The sequence below is a fragment of the Armigeres subalbatus genome, chromosome 2, assembly GCF_024139115.2.
Source record: "Armigeres subalbatus isolate Guangzhou_Male chromosome 2, GZ_Asu_2, whole genome shotgun sequence".
In the NCBI taxonomy this organism is placed as follows: domain Eukaryota; kingdom Metazoa; phylum Arthropoda; class Insecta; order Diptera; family Culicidae; genus Armigeres; species Armigeres subalbatus.
The window spans coordinates 272,871,231-272,896,579 of NC_085140.1; the positions used below are offsets into that span (position 1 = coordinate 272,871,231).

A 25,349-nucleotide genomic window follows, 5' to 3' on the forward strand; every position below is an offset into this window, starting at 1 on the left:
AAGGTGATTATAGAATGAAGCCAGAATTCGGCCATTTTGTAAACCACGTGCTTTTCCAATATTTTTTTCAAGAGCACGAGATGAAAGAACCATAACGCGTATGGGGCAGACATAATGGTACATCTTTTGCTTAGTTATGCTGAACAATCATAATTTGAGTTTCGGCACTGTACCTATTACGCCACGTTTGGGGTTTTCGAAATGTATGTTGATAAGCGTGTGGTGAATTTGAAATTCACCACGGGCTTCATTCTATAATCACCTTAATAAAGACATATTATATCAGGCATCCTAATAAACTTCGCTTTGACCTGAATGAATATACAATAATAAGACAATTATTTTACACCAGGATATAAACACTATTTTCAAAATTGAGTATTTAGTAGTGTTGATGATAGCGTAAAGATTAAAAATGTAGTTAAAAGTAGTGCACTCAGGGCACGACGCATACTTTCTTGTGATAAACATTGGTTGAGACACCCATTACCATTTAATTTGTTTCTAAAACTGAATATGTGATACGAATGGAATTGGTTCAGTTATATATTTGAAATTACGTATTCTATCAACGATAAACACGTTTGCGTAACGCGACACCATTTGCAGGAGACTGTTTGTCGATCAGCGTAACGCGGCGGTGTTCATATCAATTTAGTTATTTTCATTATAATTTCCGTTTTTTCCTGCGATTTTAATTCTCAGTCTCATTTATGTTGATGTATACGAAAAATGCTTAGAATAAATCGAGTCTCCAAACCGTATACCAGAGCTGAAAAACGCAATTGCATTTCAAAATGCGAAAAAGTGCAATTCAGCGATGGTGTCGCGTTACGAAATGCAGCTTGCTATATTTATCATATTCAAAGCAAAAAATCTCAAAATGAATATTTCATCAGAGAGGATAATTTTACACCTGATTAATCATATGTCGCCGAGGCTAATTTTCGAATGCAGACTTAATTTCTCGCTGAAAGTCTGCTCCTCATGGTGTCGCGTTACGCTGGAATGTGTCTAATACATATGAAATATAAATAGAAGGCCGTTTATTCAACAATACGGTTGAAGTTTGTAGCATATTTAATAATTACTTTAGTAGTATAGGAGACAATCTAGCATCAGCGATTAGGAATGATCATAGCTCGCTTAACTTTTCAAAAGGACCTAAGTAACATTTTTTTCATGAATTAATTTGAATAGCGCAATCAACAGAACAACATGAAAGCTTTTGATTGCAGTACTCAAATTAATTCATGAAAAAAATGTTACTTAGGACCTTTTGAAAAGTTAAGCGAGATAGTATACATCCAATGAACTTGTTACAATACCAACAGAATTCAATGTATTTAAATCCTACTACAAGGAATGAAATCATACAAATAATTCATAATTTGGATGCAAAAAAATCTGCTGGTCATGACAATATTCCAGTATCTTTCGTTAAACTTCATTTTAATATGTTTGCATCGATTATTGTCGAAATATTCAATGAAATCATTATAACGGGTCAATACCCTGAATCTTTGAAAATAGCCAAGGTAATTCCCGTGTTTAAATCTGGAGACCGTAAGAACTTGAACAACTACCGCCCTATTTCCACACTGTCCGTCATTGATAAGATAATTGAAAAACTGTTAGTAGTTAGGTTGATGGAATATTTGACACGCTACAATATCTTGTTTGAGCATCAATACGGTTTCAGAGAGGGGTCGAGTACCTTGACGGCTTCGTGTGATCTGGTTGATCAAATCTATGATGCATTAGATCATCGGCTTTATGGAGGGGTTATGTTTATTGACTTGAAGAAGGCATTTGACACCGTCGACCACGCTTTGCTCGTTTCGAAACTAGAAGGTTATGGCATAAGGGGACCAGCTGGACTATTGCTTGAGACCCAGCCAACACAAAGTCGCATATACTAGCAAATAAGTATACAAGATGGAGGCGATATAGGCGCATTACTCCATTTGACTGCATGCAAAGTGCACGTATGTGGCCTCCACTTTGTACACTTATTCGCCATAATATACGATCTTGTGTTTGCTGGGGAATTATCTAAAGGACAGAAAACAATTTATATCAATTGGTAAACATAAATCTACAATGCAGTTCATTCGCACAGGAGTTCCTCAAGGCAGCAACTTGGGTCCTATCTTATTCCTGCTCTTTATTAACGATTTGGCGAAGCTAACCCTGTCCGGAAAACTACGACTGTTTGCCGATGATACCAGCAGTTTCTACAAAGGATCGGACTGTGGTGCAATATTGCAAGATATTCAACAAGATGCGTCACTACTTCTTGATTACTTCAATTCGAACGTTCTATCTATGAACCTGAAGAAAACTAAGTACATGTTGATTCATTCTTCGAGGAGGCAAATTCCAGCTCACGATCCTGTAGTAATACAAGGGTAAGTATTAGATGAAATATCAAAGAACACTTTCCTAGGTCTTATAATTGACTCCACAATGAGTTGGAAACCTCATGTTGAGATGCTCAAAAATGAAATCGGTTCTCTATGTGGGACTATGAAGAACATTTCCGCTTTCTTACCACCTGTTTGCTTAAAAAATATCTATTTTTCATTGGTTCAATCTAGACTCTCGTATCTCGTCTCAAACTGGGGAAATTCAAATAAATCACAACTGAGAGAATTAAAAGTTATTCAAAACAGATGTCTCAAATTAATTCTTAAAAAACCCTTTTTGTATCACAAATATATTGTACAGTGACAAATCACACTTTGTTTTACCAATTAAGGCTTTGTATGAGTTTCAAATAATGATGCAGATGCATAAAATTGCAACTAACCACCCCCTACACCACAATTACAGTCTATCAATACTGCAGACAATCAGAGCATCTCGGCAGCAGGGAAACTTCATTCTTCCAAGACCTCGATCAGAATTTGGTCGAAAAAGAATAACATATTATGGCAGTAAACTATATAACACCTTGCCTTTAACGATAAAAAGATTTCGAGTCTGCAATGTGTTCAAACATAAATTAAACGAATACTTTAAAGATAAAATTAATCACTTTCTTATATAGGTAAATACTCAATTAATCTGCTAACCTTATTTTTTCTTTCATCACACAATAATACGTGGAATCTATCAACATCAACCGGTGGCGATGTGTCGCATAGCACTATAGAGATCATCGAGCTCGACGAATAACATCCTCCATTTATAATATACTTAAATTGATCAACGAATTACCTTTGATTTTTTTTTATTGGATTATATTATAGTGAAAGCATAGTGTTACAAATACTTTGAATAAGAATACTTAATTTTTGTTTTGTTCTTGGAATAGATAAGCATACGGTATAAACACCTCCTTCAAAGAGCAATTTGCTCACTGGATGGTGTACATGAATTAAAGAATATGAAAACCATGTAAACTACGTAAAACTACGTTTAATAAAGCTATGATTGAAAAAAAAAATTTGGCATGTTGGCCTGGTGGCCAACGCTACAAACTTCCCAACTAGCTGGTGAAAATCATCAACAACTATCGGTCGGTGAGGATATTCCGGGTCTCAAACAGCGGAGCGGAGATTCAAACAAATGTTATATTATAAGTTGAGTTATAAATAGAATTTGTTTTTTACAATACAATACAATTGATCTTTTTCTTTGAAATTTTGTTTTCCAAATGGTTCCACTTAGTAACTTGCTCAAATGATCGGAACCTGTATCAAAGCGATAGTCAAGCCAATATATGACATAAGGCAACACATCTACTTCTAATTCCATCTAAGCAACAATACTGCGCTGAACGCCACCGGTCTATCATTAATTATGCAACGAGCGTTTTCGGTTCAGTAACAGTCGACGAACTATGGTGCTTATCTGGTGGACCTTCCGTTTGGCTTAACAAGCAAGCCCTTCGTGAAGCCTTCCATCGAGAAATTTATTGGAAAACAATGCAAGCAACATGTAGCCAATTGTGTGCATTCATGCGTATTATTAAATAAAATTGTTACTCATTTCGGATGTATGACGCGTCATTGCGGATTTATGTTGTGGTGAAGGTCAGAGCCAAGTAGACTGACTACGATCGTGTCCCACAAAAAACGTTTGTCATCAAATACCATGTTATTTCAGACATAATCTCATTTTTCCAATAGTGAATAGTTGATAGTGAATCATGGCTCTAGATGCATTATAATTTATGTAACGAGCTCAGGGACTGCCCTGATTCAAGATGCATTAAGCACTGCTGAGATTACTAAATGAAACATATTTTTAATGTAAGTGTAGGGAGTATTCAACCGCTTTGTCATCTATTCGATTCTAAAATCTTCTTTTTTTCAAATCATTGTGCTGACGTAAAAGTATATGTAATTTTTGTCATTATATATTTTCGTCTTACTTGGACATTCAAATAAGTTGACAATTGTTCCATTATGACATTCGCTTACTGATGTCTTTGCTTCTAAAGGATGAGCAATTCTCACAGGCGCCGCGCTATCGCCAGTGCACACATTTGCTGACCAGTTTATGATTATTACCTCTTTAGCTTACGTAACATATTTAATACACCTCTTTACAACCGCAACAACTGTGACGAAGACGGCACTAAAACCATCGATTTAAAGTCACTTACACACTTCATTTAACCTCCGCATCATTTTGCTTCTTTCTTCCATGCAGCACAAAATCAGCAAGACACCAGCAATGTGTTCAACACCAGTTCCTGCCTGGAGAAACCGTACCGCTGCCCACACCCGCGGATCAAGTTCTATCTCTACACCAAGCGCACCCAGCAGAACCCGGAGCTAATTGACGTTTTGGATCGGGAGTCGCTTTACAACACCCACTGGAACCCCAAGCATCCGGTGAAAATCGTTATCCACGGATTTGGTGGTGGGCGCAATCTTTCACCCAGTCCCGACATGCGGAAGGCGTACTTTATCCGGGGCAACTACAACATCATCATCGTGGATTACGGTTCGGCCGTGACGGAACCGTGCCTAAGTCAAATCGAGTGGGCACCTCGCTTCGGAAGTCTTTGCGTGTCCCAGTTGGTCAAATATTTGGCCAAGCATCCGCGGGGAGTTCCCCCGGACAGTATGCATCTGATTGGGTACAGCGTGGGAGCGCACATTGCCGGATTGGTGGCGAATTATCTCACGCCGGAGGAGGGCAAGCTGGGAAGGATAACTGGGCTGGATCCTACGATTTTCTTCTATGCTGGCACGAACAATTCGCGGGACTTAGATACGAGTGATGCGCATTTTGTGGACATTATTCACACCGGAGCTGGAATTCTGGGACAATGGAGCGCGAGTGGTCATGCGGATTTTTATGTTAATGGAGGCACTAGTCAGCCGGGGTGTGCGAGCAGCACTATATTTCGTAAGTATGATTAGGGGAGATCAGTGCATAACGCACCCATGGGATACACTAGCGTCACTCATAAAATCACTCATATGTACAATCTTTTGTAGAACATTTATGAACGAACAATTAATTATACATTAATACAGCTTATTATAATAATACAGCTTTACTATAATAATACAGTTCAAACTTCAAACTATTGTGTTTTAAGCATTTTGTTCGGTTATGTATACAATATAATTTCCATACAATGTAGGAAAATCTCAAATTTTATATAGTGGGAAAGACGGCTTTGGCAGGTTTTGTTCTATTATTGGCAGGGGGGTTTTTGTCGACCAAATTTTATGAAATTTGGCCACAATATTCTTTGATATGCAAAGAATGTTCAGGCCAAATTTGAGCCTAGTCAGTCATAAAAAACCTCCCTGCCAATAATAGAACAAAACCTGCCAAAGTCGTCGTTCCCCCTAGTTACGATACTTCTATTGCGAAAACTTAATTTTCAATTCAGTTAATAATTTATAACAATACATTCTAATGTGCTTGCATTTACAATATGTTGTATAGCAAATTTATGGTTTTGATCGATAGCTTTACAATACAATGTATTGTTTTTCTAGAATATTTTTTATGCAGCATGCAATTGAGTCATTTTACACTCCAATTTGAGTGTTTTGCCTCAGACTTATTTAAAAAAATCTGAATGCGTTAGGAAGTCATAAAAACCTTGTTGTTTTGAATATGAGATAATTGTGAAATATAGCGAATTTTGTAAATTTTGCATCTGCACGTTGTTTTTTTAAATTTTAGATTAAGTTTAACATCGTGATACTCTTGTTTATATTGTTGAAAACATCGCAAATGGACCCCACGCAGTTGAATTTTCAAATTTTACTATTCAAAAGAGAATATTTTGAATTAAGGATTTTATTTATAGATTGAGATTTTAAAAACTTTTTTTATTGAAATACTTATAAACCCACCTAACGGTGTGTTTTTCCGAGTGGCCCAAATATTTTGTTTTGCATTGTGCGGCTGGTAATAACGTTAATCAGATCAGTGCGTGTTTTTTTCGGAGTAGCCATCGAGCAAGCGTTGTGCCGTTGCGTGTTTTAGTCGTCGCGACGTAGTTAACCTTCGGGACTCACACCGTTGTAAAAAGTACCACAACCTTCGAAAAAACCACGATCGTTCACAACAGAAGCGGGACAGCGTAAGCGGTCCAGTACCAAGCGAGTCCCGGAAGGTTAAGATATTGAATTAGTCTTCGGGAAAATACGTAAGATACGCGTTGCTTTTCCGTTTTTGTATCATCATGAATATGGCGTCGTTCAAAAAAAAATAGTCGACTACCAAGGCGATTTCCAATATATTTCCTTTCCAACTAACATACTATTCCTTTCCAGTGCGCTCATGGAGATGTAGAGGATTCCTCGGTCTCTTGTAGCAATGAGTGTCGAACTAATTTTCCTCTTCTTTCCCTAATTGACTGTGAGGACGTGACCGGCATCATTATTGGTCTTGAATTAAATAAACTCCGAAGCATGTACAGTGAGAATATCTTTCTAGTCCCGAGAAAACTATTCAATTGATGATCTGTGCATTACTTGTTGTTTCTCGGGCAATCACGAATAGCAACTACTGTGGGTACAGTCAATCAAGCTAAGCTAAGCTTATCAGAAAATAAAAAAAAATCTCTTTTGAAATACCGAATAATGCCCCGTGAAAACTCCAAAAAATTTGTAGTGTAAGACATCAAAAGCATCCCATGATAATTTTAAGAATTTCACGTAACATATGCATATACAGTTATACAGTTTGGAAAATATCTGTGATCTTCCTGTGGAAAATTCTAAAAAATTTACTACGGAATTCCGAAAAATTTTCACTGGAACCTCCAAACACACAATGCTGATCACATCCTTCGAAAGAAAAAATCTACTATTTTCTCTGAGAAAAGCAAGCCTCATTAGATAAACGTGAAACTCTTGCTGAAAAAATCATATTTTTGCAACTAGTTGCACTAAATACTATTTGTTAACTCCACGATCACTATCATAAATGTGATAATTCGAGTTGAATTAGATTTCATGCTAATCGGAAACAACCCAGTGACTGGGTCGATTCCACCCGATTTTTTTTCTTTATGTAAGCGGTTGTCAAAATTTGGGTATACGAACAAAATAAATCTAAGTCAGACGAACCCGTAGACAAACTAGATCCAGCAGTACTAGGATTCACAACAATGAAAATCGGAACCTTGCTTGTCGTGAACCCACGGATAGGATCATTTTATTTGCATTTGCGTAGGTTTATTGAAACTTTCAATTTTTTGTTAAAATTTCAAGGGTTTCTAGAAATTGTATAACTATTTAGTAATCCTTACTTGCTACTTTTATAGGGTGGGTGTGCCAATTGTCGCCATACATAAGAACAACTATTTTTTTAAAAATAAGTAAAAGGCATGTTGGTGGACTTTATATATCAAGCGAAAGGTTTTGACTAAAATAAATACTCCCCCTAAACAATTAGAAAATTCCCATAAGAAAATAGGAAATTGCCAATAAAAAAATCAGGGTATGAGCAATAAATAATTATAAAATTTCCACAAATAAAACAAAATTTCCATAAACTATTAAGAATTTCCCACAAAACAAAAATAAATAAGCACTTTTAAAAGCAAAAATTTTGGAAGAAGAATTTTCCATAAAAAAACTCAAAATGTTCCACAGAAAAAATACAAAATTTCCATAAATAAATTAATATCAGCAATAAAAAATTGCAGAATTTTCAACAAAATAAATATATTTTTCCATAACAAAATAAAAATTTTCCACGAAATGATCAATAAAAGCAATAAAAAAAATAAGAAAATTTCCATAAAGAAATATAAAAAGCAATTAAATTGAGCATAGTTGACTTCTTTAAAAGCGTTTAAAATTCATGTAAAATTTCATCAGCTTTATTGCTTTCTTGTATTTTTTCATGGAAATTGTCTTATTTTTTCTTGCTCTTTATTGATTATTTTGTGGAAAATTTTATTTTTTTGTGGAAAAAATATATTTATTTTGTGGGAAATTTTGTAATTGTTTAATGTTAATATTGATTCATTTATGGAAACTTGTTTTTTTTTTCGTGGAAAATTTTGATTTCTTTATGAAAAATTCTTCTTTTATAATTGCAATTTTTGCTTTTAAAAGTGCTATTTTTTTTGTTTTGTGGAAATTTCTTGATTGTTTATGGAAATTTTTTTTGTTTGTGGAAATTTTATATTTATTTATTGCTCATACCCTGATTTTTTTATTGGCAATTTCCTAATTGTTTAATTTCTAATTGAATTTTTTTTAATTTTAAATGGAAATTTTATTTAGCTGCCAAAGGTTTTACTTCCTGCTGCTTAGAACAGCTGTGAAAACCATAATAAAATTTGTTATAATCATTAAAATTGATTAATTCATAATAGGAACGCATTTACCAGTTGTGGCATTATTCTTAATTTTGGTTCATCATTTGGCAAATCCCATTGTTTTCTTATGGGATTGGCCAAATAGGGACCACTAGTGCGACAATTGGTGCAAAGGACTTTAAAATTAAGCAAAATCAATTTTTACAATTATACTTGTATTGGAGGAGATCAAAGGTTTTATCGTATCATATGAATATGCTTTATGGATATGAACTTGGTTTGTGGTGATTTGATTGGCTATTTGGCATATAAAGCACTAGTGCGACAACTGGTACATCTAGCCCATACGAACAAAAGCTATAGAAGTTGAAAGATTTCACAAAGTACATCACTCAAAAATGATTGAAATTGAGTATATGCGTTTTTATTTTATTTCGCCCTTTATTTTACTTAGTAAGAAAGCGGCGCCCAAAAGGGTTTCGTCAAGGGCGCTGAGGGTCAACACTACGGCTCTGGCGCCATATAAGGTTGAAGTCTTCAATAAATGCGAGAAAGGCAGTATCACTCGGTGTATTAAGTTCGGTTTTTAGATGCAAATTTAAATTATAAAGGCTGGATCACAATATTGCGTTAAAGCATTGTTTTAAAAATGACAATTTCCAAATCGACCACCACAACAGCGCGTCGCGCGTTACGTGTTGTTGTACTAAATGTGCGTCGGATTTGAAAATATTTAAATCTTGTGCTTTGACGCTGATGAAGATCGGGGAAATTAACCAAGTAAACAACCCTTCGACTATTCTGGTCAACATTTCCGGAAATCTCAGGAGGCGCGCTGTTAGTCCTAGCCATCACCATCCTGTATGCATTTCCACATGGATTGTCGTTCGCCATCCTGCACAGCCGCGCAAACAGCCGGCGTCGGTCGACCTTTTCAGCGTCTGTTCTGGCACGTCACAACTTTCTCATCATCTCGCCTTTCCGCGTCCTTCGGATGCAGTTGACATCCCCTCCTAGGCCAAAGAGCTCGTTAATTCTCATGGCCTTCAAGACGTCAGCGTAGCTTTTATCGTCAGTCTTGACGATAATCCCGGGTAGAAGAAAACAGCAAAATAATATCAAATTTTACTATTAATATATGAATAACTGAATAGCAAAATCTGATATTAGTTTGTTTGATATAGTTGCTAAAATAGCAAAAATAGTAACAGATATTGCACTAGCAAATAACTCATGAATAACCCATTTTGCTATTATAATAACAAACCAATAGCAAAATATTTGAAGGAAAGAAAATATCAAAATCAGTTATTATTGATATGTTGAAAATGCAAATGATAAATGAATAACAAACTTTGCTATGATTACAAAATACGTTCTTCATTTGTTGTTGTGCTCTTTCTTACAATAACATATAAATAACTAATTTTACTATTATAACAAAACTTGTTGTTGAGATGTTATTTTATGTTATTTATGAATAACATAAGAATAACTAAATCTGATTGAATTGTTATTATTATGTTATTTGTTTGTTATTCACCTCTACCCGGGATGGCCTCGTCTCTTGCTTTGCGCTTGCCACTGCCATTGGAAGGCGCACCCGTCTTTCTCTCGTTCCTTCTCAGCAGTGGTGCGCACCGTTCAACCTGCCGCGTTCTTTGCGGCCTGCTGTCGACTCCTTCTCCCCGAGCAGCACAAATGAAACAAAAATGGTTGCAACAACTTGATTGTGACTAGATCTGGTTACATATGAGTGAAACATGTGTGCTGCTAGGGTCGTCTTTTTGGAGTTCACAACCTCCCTCCATGGTAGGTCTTCCTCCCGGCGAGCTTCAGTGGTCCTCGCTGGTAGAGGCACTGGTTTCTCCGTCTTGGGAGGGTCAGCCTTTCGCTCGACCTTCTCCCGTTTTCCCGCTTATGAGCTGCTGACTTATCGGTAGCTACTTTCAGGTTCGCCTCCTGCGTAACCTTACTGAGCTTCGGAGTCACCCTTGTCACGGCCATCCGCCTACGGAGTTCCTTGGTCTGGCTCTCCGTCAACCGTTTTCCCTCGGCCAGGAGGCAAATCATCGATTCAGCCTCTTTGTCCTTCTCCGCCTGGAGTTTCGCCAGCTTCCACTCTTCCGTAAGTTTGCAGATTTCTCGCTCCGCACTCTTACTGGCCTCTAGTAGGGTCCTCCACTCGGACTTCGCCTCCACTACTAGGGCGCAGAGCGCCTGTACAGCAAGTTTAAGATCCTTGCTGTAGTTAACGCAGTTGTCCAGGAACAACATGATCACGTCTGAAACGTCCGTGATCACCTCCATCGTCTGACCACCGCATTAATGACTCTGGTCAGAGTGGGGCCGTCCATTTTCACTTCGACCGGCACCTCCTCAGACCCTCCACGGCCTTCCCCCGCAGACCTTTCCGGCGATCTCTCGAGGCCACTGCGTCTAGCGAAAGGATTCTCTTTGCCGCTAATCGCCACTCCTCCATCTTGCGTTGCTTTGGTAATTTTAGTTGACTTGCTCCTATCTGTTTGGTTCCCCTTGCGGCTGCTGTCGAATCATGCTGGTGTAGTCACCTCCACGATCCCATGGTTATCTATACATACCTTGCGGCATGCAGGGAGGCCATGCGAGGGTTGACACTTTTGTGTTCAGAGCCAGATCAGCGCTAGTCAGGAAAGGCCTGAAAGTGTGGAACTTCTCATTCAATACCCAATTATTTAATCGGTTCCGTTCAGTAAATTTCCGGAGGATCATTCCTCCTTATTCCCGGTGAACCATGGTGCACAGTTTCACTTAGAATCCCTCGCTGGCACTCGGACGATGATCAGCCGTCCCTAACAATGGGGCACAGACGCTGTTATGAGCCGATCCTGACATAGAGAACAGACGTTCAGTAAGATTTGCACCTCCGTAGAGGAGCAACCCCGCCCCCCTTTCTTTGTCATCATACGACCATAGTTCCCACCGGGGTTGGTTACCCGATTTTCCCTAAGGTTGCTCGTAAGAGGCTAAGGACCGTGAGATGAGGTCTATTTTATTCCTTCTGGTACGCGAAGTACCAATGGTACGCTTTACCCAGCTTTTGGCGTGCCGTTCGTCTGGATGTTTCTCTGAAAATTGCTTGAGGGGTTCTACTGGTAGTTCCTCCGTAACTTCCTATGAGAAATCATCCGGGAGTTCCATCAGTAGTTCCTCCGGGAAATCATTCAATTCATCTTGAAATTTCTTTAGTTCCTCTGGGAATTCATCCATTCCTCCGGAAATTCTGCAGGTAGTTTTTCCGGAAATTCCAACAGGAGTTCCACCGGCAGTTCCTTCGAAAATTCTTCCAGTATTTTCTCCGAAAAAACCTCCAGAAGTTCCATCGGCAGTTCCTCCTGGTGAAATTCGTTAAAATTCCCACAAGACATTATTCGAAATTTTCTCGGAAAATTTTATAGAATTTATACAGAAAATTCAAAGATTTTTTCGTGAAATTCCCAGGAATGTTTACGGATAATTCTTTGGAGTTTCCACGGAATATGCTCAAGTATTCAAAAGTGCATTTTTTCAGAAATTTTACGGGAAATAGCACGAAAGAATTATCCGAAGAATCCCCTACAAAACTTCTGGAGGAGTTTGTCGGAGGAATTCTCGTACTAATTGATAATGGAATTTTCGGATCAATTCCTGAAGAATTCCTGGTGAAATTCCCGATAGAATGCCTAGGGGATTATTCGGAGGAACCCCTGCATATTGTTTTTTCTGCCTATTTTATAGCAAATATTATTTGGTGAAGTGATTTGTTTAGAAATTCAGATGTACCCAGGTAACCATTAGCACTTTATTTTGCCTTTTCGACTATATAGGGCTATTATAGAGCAAGTAGAAAGTTTGTTAGCCCTGTGATAGCGCTTTAGTCGCACGTACTGCTTATTTTAATGCTTACGGTTACTTGGGTATGGTTCTAGTTTTCTAAAACTTATGGAAGAATGCTGGATTTTTATAATAATTGTGATAGTTGATTTTATATTCTTTCTGATTAAAGTCCGTTAATAATTTTCTCACCTTATTTAAAAATATCTGATGTGTGATTACTCATATATTGTGAGTGCGTCACGTCATGTTCATCGGCGACGCGTTTTACTACAGTACGCTGACTTGAACGCTCAGCGCGACGTGATGCGCTATTGTGATCCAGCCTTAAAGTAATTATGTAGTGGTAAATGCATCAGCATGTGTACTATGAGTAAACACGTGATGTAAGAAATATTTGAAGCCATATCTGTTGTAGGAACAGAAAAGAACATCGAGATAGAAATAATTATGATTAGATTATTTTTCGTGTTGTTATAATACGTTGAAAGACTAGAGCTGTTTTCCAGCAAATTGCTTAAAAAATTAGTAGAACATGGGAGGTTTCTTCTCACATCACAAAAACCGCCAAAAGGTACTAATTTATGTAATTACTGGAATAAAATCAATGTACTTTTAAAAAAAATTTCAAATTTTTCAAATCTTTCTCCTTTTTTTACTTTGGGAATCCCTGGTTGAGCAAGTTATTTTATTTTACTGTGTTTAGTTATTGTTTCCAAGATTATTTATTGAATTGCCAAATTTTTTCCGGTGTTTTGAAACTCAAAATCATCATTTCCTTTTTCAGAAACGCTCGCTTGTGACCACACCAAGGTAACGCCATACTTCATCGAATCGATCAACAGCGAACGCGGTTTCTGGGCAGGGCCTTGCTCCACACTGGTGTCCTATCTGTTGGGCTGGTGCGAGCCCAAGGACTCCGATTACGTTCTGATGGGGGAACACCTTTCCCATAGGTGAGTCTGACTATTCATAAAAAGAAATGCTCAAATCTAATATTTCTGTTTCCCATCAGAGCCCGAGGGGTGTTCTACGTTACGACCAACGCGAAACCACCATACGCCAGAGGTTTCCCCGGGAAGAATCGCCGGACGGCCAAGAACAGCGAATACAGTGGCGTCCGCCGGAAGTGAAACCGACAGCCATCCGTCCAGTCATCGAAAGCAAAATGGTTGTGATACAAGTTACGTTATTACCTAGCAAACATAGAACAAAGGGTATCCAAACGCCGAAATCAGTGACATAAACCGTATTTGTAAATGTAGTGTTTAGTGATTAACGTATGTAGGACTAACATTGGGGAAAGTTCAAATGCGCAGTGGATTAACACTTACTTAGTTCGTAAGCAAACAGTAGCTATGTAGGAGAACGACAATTTATTTATGCACCTTCGGTTAGATGCAAGCGACAGCCGTAGTGGAAATAGGATCAAAGCAAATCAATTAAAAGTACGCTAAAACTAGTAACTCGCCAAATAGACTTTAGATTTCAGGAGAAACTGGAACGCGGAGTGTCGCGCAAAAACAAGTGTTACCTGTTCTGAGGAATGCCACCTGGTAGGAATGAAACTCTAGTGATCAAAATTATGAGTGCTCAATAGAATGGACGTGAAAATAAAAATGTTTATTTTTTTTACCGTAGAACGATTAATAAAGAAAAACGCTTTTGATTCTCAACAGTTTAATATATACGTATCTTTATTGGTTGTCTCATAGCTTAAATGATTCAATATAGTTGCTGTTCGTCTTCGATTGCTGTAGTAGCCTATAATGTTGTACCGCACTTCTTCCCTCGCGATTCGCAAACTCAGCACGGAGTCTTGAATTTATTACCTTTTGATTTTTTTTTATTTCATTACATTTATCTTACAGCCTACATCCGGATCCAAACACGATGAAGAAGAAACTTATTTTGTTCACATTTTTTTTGTTATTACATACGATCAATGCCATATCAGGATAATGGTTTTATTTGATTTGCTTTATACATGGGAGACTAGCATAATCCAACTTTCAACTTATTTAATTTTATATTTCATACAATATCCTATTAGTAGATGCTATCGGTGTAAACAATTAATCTAACAATGATGATTTGTAATGTTTTTCTTTATATTCTTGTTTGTCAGTTGCCTGAATTCTGATTTATCTCTGCTCCACTCAAGAGTCAAGAGCTTTAATATCAGAGAGGAGTTTTCATGTATTTCTCGTTTATGAGTTTTTGATAAATATTTTTAAATACAACAACAGTTGATATAACGAAACTTAAACAGTTGGAAAACTGGTCTGACTGTTCAACGATTATTCCACCGCATGTCAACAGTCAGTCTTGTATAGGTGTATATATTTATTTTTTCGATTTTTGGGAAGGATGTGCTACTAGAAAGGGAGGATGGAACTTGTGCAAGAGAAATTGCCATCCTTTAGTGAAGTTTTTTGGGCTATTTGAACTTATTTGTTACACAATGTACAGAAAAAATAACCCTATCATTATTAGCTACGCTGTAAGTTTTTATTCGTTCTTATTCGATACTAAAATCACGATCAACACATGTTAGAGACATAGTCAAAACAAACCTTATTTTGAAATAACAATTACAAACAATATTAAATTTACTTAAATGATAACTGTAATACCCGTTATAGAATATTCAACTTACTTCATTAAGTGATGTTATGTGAACAGAAAATTTATAATACGCTTTATTTTTGTCATGTAAAGTCTTTATATTACTACTTCACATCCTCTGCATAATTGTGAATCATTGAACTTACAACGATACAAAATATTTACAGCAATGCGCTCCAATTTTAAATATTTGTCCCTATTCAGTTCATTAAATGCACAATTCTTCTCATTAACATTACCTACAAGTATATTATTTTGGTATTCTGTTGCAGGCGTACAAGTTTACATTACTCTTTATTCCGCTATTATATTACAAAGTATCGTCTGCATTATTACTTACGAACTAGGGTTTTATTGTATTTGTCACATTCGCAACTTGTTTGGGTTTGCTTCAGTTTACTTACATGCTAAAAATAATATCGATTATTTTCATAACGATTGAAACTCAACAATAATTGGAATAATTAACGTATTAATTCCAGGCAAATCATAGTGTAACCAAATACTTAGTTTTCTGCTACATTATTGGTATCTTACGAACTAGGGTTTTGTTATTGTCAACACAGCCTTTGAGAGTGAGTACACCTCAAATTGGTTTATCCGTCCTTAACGTAATTTTATTGAGAACATATTTATTTCAACCTCAAACACTCATTCAATTCACAGTCAATCCAGTCATTCATAAACAAAACAGAATATTTTTAATCGTCTCTTCATAAAATTGCGTAAACCAAGTTAAAAAAGTACCAGAAGAATCAGATTCGAGAACACTCCCTTCATAATAAATTACCATGTCAACTCATAGGGTATCTGTTCCATTATTAACAACATCCTTCTATATCAAAAATATTTGCCAAACAAGCAATTTAGGCTTAATTTGTGTCGTGTGTGTAACTCAATTTGTGTCGTGTGATAAAAATTTGTTTTTTTTTTTTAATTAAAAATAAAACAATTTGCCCACCAATTCTTTGGATTCGAATGGTATTGATTTGGGTTCATGGTGTGGATTCTAGGAGCGTTAACCTTATTGCATATTAATCTATGCAAAATCATCCTGCCATCACGAATCTAGGAACCTGCTGACCTTCTGACACCAGTTACGAGGAGTACACTCTCGAGCGTCTGTCTTGGAAGCTAAATCTAAGATGGCAGTCACATCCCAGTGGATAAAGATTCTTATTCTCACCTATTGTTCTTGAAAATAAATATCATGAACAAGCAGAGTCATAGCGTGGACTCCCAGCGCGAAACCTATATTTGGCGCCCCTTACTTTCATGCATGTTCAAAACAAAGATTTTTTCTGCGTTGTGGACTGAGTGAGCTTTTACGTCATTAATTCCTTGAGCCTCTTTAATCTGCATAATGCATTATTCCAATAGATAGTGAGTAAGATTTAGTAAAAGACCAGAACGTCTTTAGAAATCTATTTTCTGGGAATTTTACGATTTCAATGACGCTAATAAAAAGACTAGATCCATTATTGCGTGGATGCCCTGCCAAAATAAAAATCGTTAATATTTTTTGTCGTGAATTAATGCACTTGCAGTAAATTAATGCAAATCTAACTGCAGGGTCGCTATCGGACCCAGTCGCATCAATAAGAACTCTACTTTGGAGTGGAATGAACTCCAACTATACAGTGGCTTGGTCGGTGGTTTGAAAGAACTACTGACCTTTCAATAAAAATCAGCTTTGGAGTGAATTGGTATTAATAGTGATTGGACAAAGTCGTATCAAGAAAAAACTAACTCTGGACCTATTCGGATCAAGATATATAACTTTCTGGAATGGCTCTATCGGTTTGGTTTGGTGGCACTGGTTGATTTTGTTGAACCAGTAAATTTCAACTTTGAATTTGGTCAGTTACCATCATTACTGAAATTCCTTGATTCCGATTCTCGTATTTATCATGCCGTTAGATGAGTGCCGTCATTTCAAATATTCATCCTTGTTTAAAGTTTTACTAGTTTATATAGATCCAAGAGATCCGTTTTTTACAGTCTACTCTGTGTTTCTCCTTTAGCGTATTGAAGTCCTTATCTAGAGCTCCTTTCCCAAAAGCTTATTCCATGTATCTTTCCAATGGCCTTTTCTGTCTTTCTATTTAACTTCCTTTTCTGTCAGGTAAATGATGAATAAGACAGAGGATGATACAAATCTCCCAAATTGAGGGGAACATACTTTCTGTTCCGACGATGTGATAAATACTTGTATACTTGTATACTTGTATCAGTTATTAACGGAAAAGGGCTTTCCGGAAATTATTCAAACGGTTGATTACGGATGTAGTCCCTGATGGAAATCGTTTGATAAAAGCTTTAAACTGAATCACTTTGAACCAGTGAATTTGAGAATATTTTTTATCATTTCCCATAGTGAAATTCTGGATTTCGGTGCCCGCCTAAGGCCTGCCTCACGCTACGGCGCTGTGAACAAGTAGAAGCGACGGTTTAGCTTCCGCTTAGCATGGTAAAATGGCTCAACTTACAATTAGGCAAACCTCCAGATTCTCAATAAAACCACATACGACTAACGTTGATCAAACTCTGAAAAATACAAAATGTCATCGAAAGAGATTCCTAAACAATACGAACACTTCCCAACGCCAAAGCTCATACTGCGTTGATGAAGTGGGAGCCTATCATTGAAGGGTTTTATATGTTTACGTTACCAGATTTAGAACATGAATAACTGCTCTAGCAGCACGCATGTTCCATACAGGTTATTCCAAAAGATATGTGACCAGATTAAGTCACAATCTAACTGTAACCATTTTTTTTGTGATTTTTGCTGCTCGGGTGAACCAAAACCATGAGGTTGTAGCTGTGCATAATTGTATCACAACAACGCACCAGTGAAGCAGCAGTTCGCTTTTTCAGCTAGGAAATGGAATGTCATCCGGTCCGAATGCCGTTGAGTTTTATTCTTTGAAATGCAGTGTTTGCGTGTGCCTTTCGGAAAAGCTACTCAATAAGACGCACTTCATCAGATAATGAGTCACCACACCATAATACATGCATGTAGTTTAAATTTTTCTGCTCTTAGTTTAAAAAAAAGACCAAAACCGCTTAGACGGTTATCGTAGATTCCAGCTGATTTGGATACGCAGCGTGCAGGAAACGTATTGTCATTTGACACTCATTAGAGACTTCTTTTCCCAGTGTTAAACAATATTATCGACTTAGTTAGATCTGTGATCTAATAACCAACCAATAAACCAACTATCAACTCTGCACTGGATGCAGATAGAAAAAGTATTCTTTAAAAAGATTACAAATCACTCGCATCGTTGGACAACGCAGTCCCGTAAAGCAAAATAAATATTCGAATTCTAATCCAGCCAAGGGAAATAATTGTTATTTTAGAAATGCAATCTACGCCGCTAGGACGAAAGAGTGTCATCGTATCATTCTACCAGCTTACCGGAATGATCGTTTTAGGCCTGATTTACTTCTCCGATGGTCGAAATATAATGAGCACTTTATAAAATTGAGCCAAACAGGTCGTGTTGTGTTGTTAAAGGTTCGGAAATCAATTATTTTTCTATTCCTTAATTTCTCCTTAAGCCTTCGTCATACTATGGTGGAGTATATTCTTCTCCTGTGCGGTAAGACGCGCGGCTACAAATCAAGACCATGCTGAGGGTGGCTCTGTTCGATTCCCGGTGCCGGTCTAGGCAATTTTCGGATTGGAAATTATCTCGACTTTCCTGGGCATAATAGTACGTTCAGATTATGAGCTATATCACTTGGTATAGCGAATCTTGACATAAGATGCCATATGCATTATTTCCAGTGAAAACTAGATGTACAAACACTGATGTCAAGATGCTCTATATCAAGTGATATAGCTCATAATCTGAACGTAGTCTAAAAGTATCATCGTGTTGGCCTCATGATATACGAATGCTAAAATGGTAACCTGGCTTAGAAACCTCACAGTTAATAACTGTGGGAGTGCTTAATGAACACTAAGCTGCGAGGCGGCTCTGTCCCAGTGTGGGGATGTAATGCCAATAAGAAGAAGAAGAAGAAGCAGATATTCTTCTCATGTACCTCGTATAACGTCTTCTCCAGAATGAATATTGGATTAGAATTATATTAGAGCTGAAGAAAAAAACAGCCAAGCCTGGAAAACTTAATACCTTACTCACAATAAGTAATTGTGATAACAGGAAATAATATTCTATTAATTTCTTGAAAGTGGTGTAACTGATCAATGTTACCCCGGTGATCAATGTTCCCCCTGCTAAAGCCGCCGATCAATGGAACATTTGATGATCTACGAAGGGACATATCGACAAGCTTACACGGCGGTAAGGATAGATCAACACTTAATCGCTGGAGACCTCAACACCAAACATCAAGCATGGGGAGACTGTCGCTTGAATTGAAATGGCGTGATCTGGTGCAAAGATGGACATGAGGGCTACTACATCATCCTGATACCAAGCCCCGGCACATTGCACTTTCGATCCCATTAGACAACAATGGCCCTAGGGATCGCTGCGAGCCGCTGAAATAGGACATCATTCCGTCAACTTACACAACCATGGAACATCTTTAGTCCACAAGAAACAACAGTTAACTAGCAGGCAAAAAACATCCATCTGACTTCTAACGACTCCTCGGAGGAGTTACGTTGCGATGTCCATGCCTGGTAGACTTAGTATCCATTTTCATTGCTTTCTATTGGGCAATACGATGTTAAGCATTTTCTTTTTAAATCATATTATGATAAAATCTTGTTACATCATTTGAAAGATAATGGCAATCAAGATTATTTATGTTGTCAACTTAGTTATTTTATCAAAATCTCTATATATAAAAATGAGTTTGCTTTTCAACTGATGCATTGGAACATTGTCAAAATGCAACGGTTCCATGAGGTCTGAAGAAAGCCTCCAAGCTGGAACTGGTATCGATCTAGAGTGCGACGCTGCAATCAATTAAATAATTGGCAGATTGAAAATATAACCCGAGCGAGTTCTGGCAGGTTCGCCTAGTAAGTTGTAAATATCACAATAGGTTAAAACTGTGTTCAGTTTTTGTTATCCTTTTCTAATCAGGTTCTCTCGGAGTTATCCGGGCTTTATGAAAAAGCGATCTATCGTCGACTACTTGAATCAGCTGAACATCACAACATCTTGCTCGAGCCACAATTCGAATTCCGACTTGGACGATCAACCGTGCACCAACTAATCCCAGTTACCAAGATCCTCAAATGGAACAAAGTATGTCTTTAAAACCTCTGCCATGCACTCACTCGATGTCGAAAAGGCAATGTTTGGCATGATGGCCTGGTTTACAAACCAGAACGCTTCAGTCATCACCAGGTAGGTAAAAATCAGTCACAACTATTTGTCGACCACATCATTCCGGGTCTCAATCAGTGGACCAAGATCCGATGCGCATGACATCATCGCAGGTATCCTCAAGGCAGTATCCTTGGGCCACTGTTCTCAAACCTGTTTATCTCCGCCGTGCCAGCAGAACCTCCACTAGACAGCAACATGTCTCTCGTCCACCACAACTCTCTCGTTTACAAAGGTAGAGTGAACGTTAGTAGCAAAACTCCAACTAGGCCTGGATGCCCTGACAGAGTATCTTAGCGGTTGGAAGATCTGTATCCACGTATCCACTCAGATCATCATCTTCCCCCATTCAAAATCACTCAGGCTTGTTCCGGCTGAGGATTGTGAAATCCCCCTAAATGACATGACAGTTGAATGAGCCAATCAGCGCGTGATCTTGGCCTGATCATATACAGCAAGCTTATTGTCAAGCAAAAAAGATGATAAAACAGTGACAAAGCGACATCCTCTCTCACATTCTCACGGCAAAGAAATTAAGAAACACGAGACGAGAGAGCCTTGGGCTGAAAGTCTTCCTAATAAAGATATAAAAAAAATTAGGAAACAACAGAATGCTAGTGCCAGAAATCTATACTCGAAGATTTTCCACAAAATAGAAAAAGACGCCTTTATTACGTCCACTCTGAAAATGATCCTTCAAAGATAGGATATCTTCAGGTATTCCCGGCAGGCAATTGCTATGTACTATTGCGCTTCGGCCTATACCTATAGGCCACGATTGAATCTTTAATTTTACTTAACAAAATAATGTTTCTATCTCTGGTTTTTAAGCCTGTATTGGGAATGGGGCCCTTTCAGGGATTCCATCCGTAATGGGCCAAGATACGTTAGCGTGTGTTTTGACAGTTTTCTCATGGGAAAACTGTCGAAACGTACGCAAACGTACCTATTCTGCGTGGCTCTTAACCCTGTTTCCTATCCGGTTTTCTCTCACTCTTTCTTTTCTTCTGTACAATTTTTGGACGTAAAAAGAACCGATTTGCTTTTAATCATGCATCTTTCCAATCGCTATCTCAACGCAGCCAACGGCTGCCAACTCTCAAGGAAATTTCACTTGAGAGCTGCATTCCAGTTCGAGACAGCAACACGTACGGACGTGTTTTTTGCTCGCGCATTTTTTCGAAGTGTTTTTTCTCGTTCGTTCGCTGTTTACGTTTTCGCTTGTCGCGTTGGCGTTATTTTCTCCCGGACCCGTCATGGGAGACTCGGTGGCCGATTCGGTCGCGGGAAAAGTGCCTAAGCGCACTGCTCTTGGAGGCGTGGGTAACCCCTCCAAGCAGCTTTTGCAGAGCAACGTGTTCTCGCCGTTGCCGCTTGATGACGCCGGCAATCCGCCGAAAAAGAGGAAGAAGCAGCAATCGCAGCTGCCGCAGGTGCAACCGGAGCGGAAGGAGAAGTGCTCGCCCGTTTTTTGTGAAGGGCAATCCGCCGGATTTACGCCCAAAAATTCGCCAGCTGATCGCTAAGGGGCTGAAATGAACTTTTCGGCTCTGCAGCGAGGGAGTGGAAGTGATGCCGGCCAACAGGGACCATCATCAATCCGTCGAGGAGTTCCTCGAGGTCCACAAGTATGAGTACTACACTCATGACCACCCCGGCACGAATCCGCTCAAGGCTTTGCTGCGAGGACTTCACGACATGAAGGAGGAAGAGCTCCAAGCAGAGCTTGAAAGTTGCGGACTGAAGCCAGTAGCCGTCCACAAGATCGCTCGTCACGACAAGGCGAGAAGATATCGCGACCAGCTTTACCTGATCCATCTGGAGCACGGCTCCACTACCTGGAAGGACCTGAAGCTGGTTGGCGTTATAAATTACACCGTCGTTGACTGGGAGCGATATCGGCCAGTGCACCGCGATGTCACGCAATGCACCAACTGCTTCAATTTCGGGCACGGCACCAGGAACTGCCGCATGAAGCCGCGCTGCAACAAGTGTGGCGAACCCCATCCGACGGACGAGTGCGACAAAATGGAGGTGGCCGATCCCAAGTGCGCCAACTGTGGCGACAAACATCGCGCCACCACAAAGGGCTGCCCAAAGCGAGCCGAGTTCCTGGAAATTCGGAAGAAGGCTTCCACCAGGACTATTCCGAAGAAGAACCGTGTTCCCGTAATCAACGAGGTGAACTTTCCAGCCATCCCGGCTCCCGTCGTGTGATTCCGTTACTCCCACCGCTACAGCCGCACAAGCGACTGGCAGCGGCAGCGGCATCGGTCCAAGCTCCAACATCGTCGGCACCATCCACCAGCGAATGGCCCCTCCCTCCTCCTGGGTTCCGTCGGCAGTCGGAGAACGAAGCCGTCCCATCGGAAGAATCTGCTCCGCTGTACACTCCGGAACAACTGATGCCGATCTTCGCGCAGCTCGCCACTCGACTGCGCGGCTGCAAAACCCGCTTCGACCAGGTCTTCACTCTTGAAAACGGCTGCTAGGGTGGGCCTGGTCAACTGGAACGCTTGCTCGCTCAAGAGCAAAATAATTGAGCTGAAGGATTTCCTTGAGGAGAAGGAAATAGACGTGGCGTTCATCACCGAAACGTACCTAAAACCGGAGGTGAACATCAACATCCCGGACTTCCGCATCGTGCGACTCGACCGGCCGACCAGGGGAGGTGGTGTGGCCATCGCTCTTCGCTACAACATCAACTGTCGTCTGCTTCCAAGCTTCCAGCTCAGTGTCATCGAGGCCATCGGTGTCGAAATCACCACTTCGGTCGGCACAATCGCGCTCATCGCGGCGTACTGTCCAACACAAGCCAAAGCCGGCGATGGATCATCGGCTGCCCTTCGGAGGGACATCGTCAAGCTGACGCGGAGGCAAGGCCAGTATATCATTGCCGGCGACTTGAATGCCAAACATCAAGCCTGGGGCAACAGTCGCGGTAATCGAAACGGCACCATCTGGAGCAACGACATGGAGGAAGGCCACTACGCGATACTGAGCCCGGATTTCCCCACTCGGCTGAGTCGGTCCGGTGCCCACGCAACGCTCGACCTCTACATAACAAACCTGAGTGACCACGTCTCGCAGCCGGTTGTATACCAGGAGCTCAGTTCGGATCACTATCCGGTGGTGGCGGAACTGGGCTCCTCGGTCAATCGGCACCAGCAGTTACGGCGGAACTACCACCGAGTGAACTGGCAGCGGTTCCAGCAGTGCGTCGATAACACCGTCGACTACGAGGTGCGTCCGGAGACGCCGGAAAGTATCGACCGCCAGCTGTGCGCTATCGAGGAGGCGATCACGGCGGCCCGAGAGCAACACGTACCGACGGCTCGGCAGGTAAGCAACTCCTTAAACATCGATACACTCACCAAAGATTTGATTCGTTTGCGGAATGTCACTCGCAGGCAGTTTCAGCGTACTGGACTGCCTGAGCTTAAGGCACGCTGCAATCGAATCACAAAAATTATCAAGGCCAGAATGGTGGACCTCAAAAATAACGACTTCTCGAATAAGATCCGCACTCTCCCAGATTATGCTAAGCCGTTCTGGAAAATGACCAAAATTCTAAAATCCAAGCCTCGGCCCATTCCACCTTTGATCCCACTAGACAATAACGGCTCTAAGGATCGCTTGATAACTCCTGCAGAGAAGGTCGCTGAAATAGGTCGTCACTTCGTCAGCTCACACAATCTTGGGCAGAACATTGTCAGTCCACACGAAGCAGCCGTCAACGAGCATGCTAACAACATCCATTTGATTCCCAACGACTTCTCGGAGGAGTTGGAGATCTCAGCTGGCGAATTGACGGCCTATATCAAATCATCGAAGAATATGAAGGCCCCAGGCTTCGACAGCATCCTGAATCTCGAGCTCAAACACATGAGTGCGCCGTTCTTTGAGCACCTCTCGCTGATCTTCAATCAGTGTCTCCGGCTCAGCTACTTCCCATCGGCCTGGAAGTCAGCGAAAGTCATCCCCATCCGGAAGCCTGGGAAGGATCCTTCCTCACCCAAAAGCTATCGTCCCATCAGCCTTCTCTCAGGATTATCCAAGCTATTCGAAAAAGCTATTCATCACCGGTTACTTGAGTCTGCCGAAAATCTCAACATCTTGCTTGAGGAACAGTTTGGTTTCCGACGCGGTCGGTCAACTGTACACTAACTGACCCGAGTTACCAACGTCCTCAGACGGAACAAGTTTGTCTCGAAAACATCCGCCATGGCCTTACTCGATGTCGAGAAGGCATTTGACAATGTATGGCATGATGGCCTGGTGTACAAACTACAACGCTACAATCTTCCCAGCTACCTGGTGAAAATCATCAACAATTACCTGTCGGCAAGGACCTTCCGGGTCTCAATCAGCGGAGCGAGTTCCAATGCGCACAACATCGTCGCAGGCGTTCCCCAGGGCAGTATCCTCGGGCCCCTGCTTTTCAATCTGTTCACCTCCGACATGCCAGAACCTCCAGAAGGCGGCATTCTGTCTCTGTTCGCAGATGACACCTCCATCGTCTACAACGGTAGAGTGATCAGAGCGCTAGTGGCAAAACAACGAGGCCTGGAAGCCCTGACAGAGTACCTCACCAACTGGAAGATCTGTATCAACGCGGCGAAGACCCAGGTCATCATTTTGCCCCACTCCAAATCCCCTAAACATGTTCCGCCTGGGGACTGTAAAATCATCCTCAATGGCACGACTGTGGAATGGGTCATTTAGGCCGACTACCTTTGCTTGGCCCTAGACAGCAAGCTTATTTTCAGGCAACAGGTTTACAAGACGGTTACAAA

The 25,349-nt window shown here is 40.1% G+C and overlaps 1 protein-coding gene across 22 annotated transcripts in view; it reads left to right on the plus strand.

Annotated features, from left to right (window-relative positions):
• LOC134212252 (pancreatic triacylglycerol lipase) overlaps nt 1–19,580 on the plus strand; it is a 103,151-nt gene extending 83,571 nt beyond the window's left edge. For all 22 annotated transcript variants that reach the window (XM_062689920.1, XM_062689923.1, XM_062689926.1 and 19 more), the window contains 3 exons: nt 4,663–5,367; nt 13,398–13,566; nt 13,626–19,580. In XM_062689920.1, coding sequence (XP_062545904.1) covers nt 4,663–5,367; nt 13,398–13,566; nt 13,626–13,743 — 992 coding nt within the window. In that variant the 3' untranslated portion in view covers nt 13,744–19,580. The remainder of the gene's footprint in view (nt 1–4,662; nt 5,368–13,397; nt 13,567–13,625) is intronic.
• Nucleotides 19,581–25,349: the final 5,769 nt, after the last annotated feature.